The sequence below is a fragment of the Monoraphidium neglectum genome, assembly GCF_000611645.1.
Source record: "Monoraphidium neglectum strain SAG 48.87 unplaced genomic scaffold scaffold05379, whole genome shotgun sequence".
NCBI classification, from domain to species: domain Eukaryota; kingdom Viridiplantae; phylum Chlorophyta; class Chlorophyceae; order Sphaeropleales; family Selenastraceae; genus Monoraphidium; species Monoraphidium neglectum.
In genome coordinates, this window is record NW_014008251.1 from 2,441 (window position 1) to 3,873 (window position 1,433).

At 74.1% G+C, this 1,433-nt stretch overlaps 1 protein-coding gene across 1 annotated transcript in view; it reads right to left on the minus strand.

The window, feature by feature from the left end:
- The window catches only part of MNEG_15493 (mixed lineage protein kinase), a gene marked incomplete at both ends in the record, with an annotated part of 2,645 nt that extends 2,039 nt beyond the window's left edge, over positions 1–606 (minus strand). The window contains 2 exons of the mRNA XM_014036036.1: positions 119–202; positions 304–606. Of these exons, the coding sequence (XP_013891490.1) occupies positions 119–202; positions 304–606 (387 nt within the window). The remainder of the gene's footprint in view (positions 1–118; positions 203–303) is intronic.
- Between the last annotated feature and the right edge of the window lie 827 nt (positions 607–1,433).

Consider the following 1,433-nt stretch of genomic DNA (forward strand, 5'->3'; position numbering starts at 1 on the left):
GACCGGGGCGGGGGGGCTGGGGCGGCGCGGCCGCCGGCCGCGCGGGAGGGCGGCGCGGAAGGATCCCCCGATTTGGCGTCCCGCAATCGGCGGGAAACGCGCGATTGGTTAGGCCCACCATCATCTCCGCGAGGTTCGCGAGGACCTGCGCCCGCGTCGCGTCAAAGCGCTGCGCCTTGTTGCCCATCACGCAGAGCGTGCCCTGCGCAGCGGGGCAGGTTCGAAGTGCGTTGGGGTTGTTGATACTTGAAGGGGTGGGAGGTCGATCCTGCAGCAAAGGGGCAACGCGCCAGGAGGCGCCACCGCCCGCACTACGACCATGCCGCGGCGCCGCGGCGCAACCGCCAAGCAGCGCGGCGCTTGGAGCGACGCCGCTGGCGCGGGCGCACAGGGGACGCAGCGGGGGCCCCCGCGCGCGCCCCCGGCGTGGGCGCCACTTGCCAGGCGGTGGCCGTCGGTGGTTAGCAGCGGGGCGGCCACGTAGAACTTCAGCGTGAACTGCGGGTCCACCACAAAGTAGTTGGCTGCGAACCGCGCGTCGGCGTCCATGTCCTCAATGACTAACAGCTCGTGGACTGCGTTGAGGAAGCTCCAGCCGCAAAAGCCCTGCGGGGGCGGCGGCGCGGATAGGGTGGCCGGGGGTTGGGGGTGTGGGTGAGTGGGTGGCGGCGGATTGAGGTGGGCGTGCATTTTGGGGGGCACCGGCTGGCACGCATGGCTTTGCAAACGGGCTGATCGCAGGGTGCGTGTCGGGTGCGCGCCGATATTGCTGCGGGCGCGCCCCGCACGCGGGCGTGGCGGCCGCGGCCGGGGGCTCGCCGGCGCCCGCCCGCGGTCGGGCGCGGTCGGGCGGCGCTGCCGCCGCTTTGTGCGAGGTCTTGCGTCAGCCAGCGCGGCCGCGGGGCCGCTGCAGGTCCGCAGGACGCAGAGGGGCGGCGGCGGGGCCGGCGGCGCGTGCACGCACCCATCGGTCTGGGCAAATGCACGGCCAGAGGGAGCCGCAGCCGCCGACGATGTAGATGCACTCGCCGGTCAGCAGCGCGCAGGTGCCCGTGTCGGTATCAAAAACGGTGCACAGCAGGCGCAGCATAGACTCTACGGGGGCGCGGGGCGGAGAGGGTCGGCGCCGAGGTGAGGGGTCCGTGCGGCCGGTGTGCGGACTGGGGTGGGGGGCAAGCAGTCCAGAGCGCATGCCGAGGGGAGTCGGCAGTGGGGGTGCTGCGCGGCGCGGCGTGGCGCGGCGGCCCGCCCGTGGTGTGCGGCAGCGCTGCAGCGCGCAGGGCCGCGCGTGTGCATTCGCGTGTCGCATGCGTGGGCGGCGCGCACCAATCTCGCCGTCCCGCGTGGCGCGCAGGCGGTTGATGGCGTCGGCGGTGCGCACGCGCCGGTCGTGGCACGCAGGCTTCGGCGCGCCCAGCAGCCAGCCGTCGTGC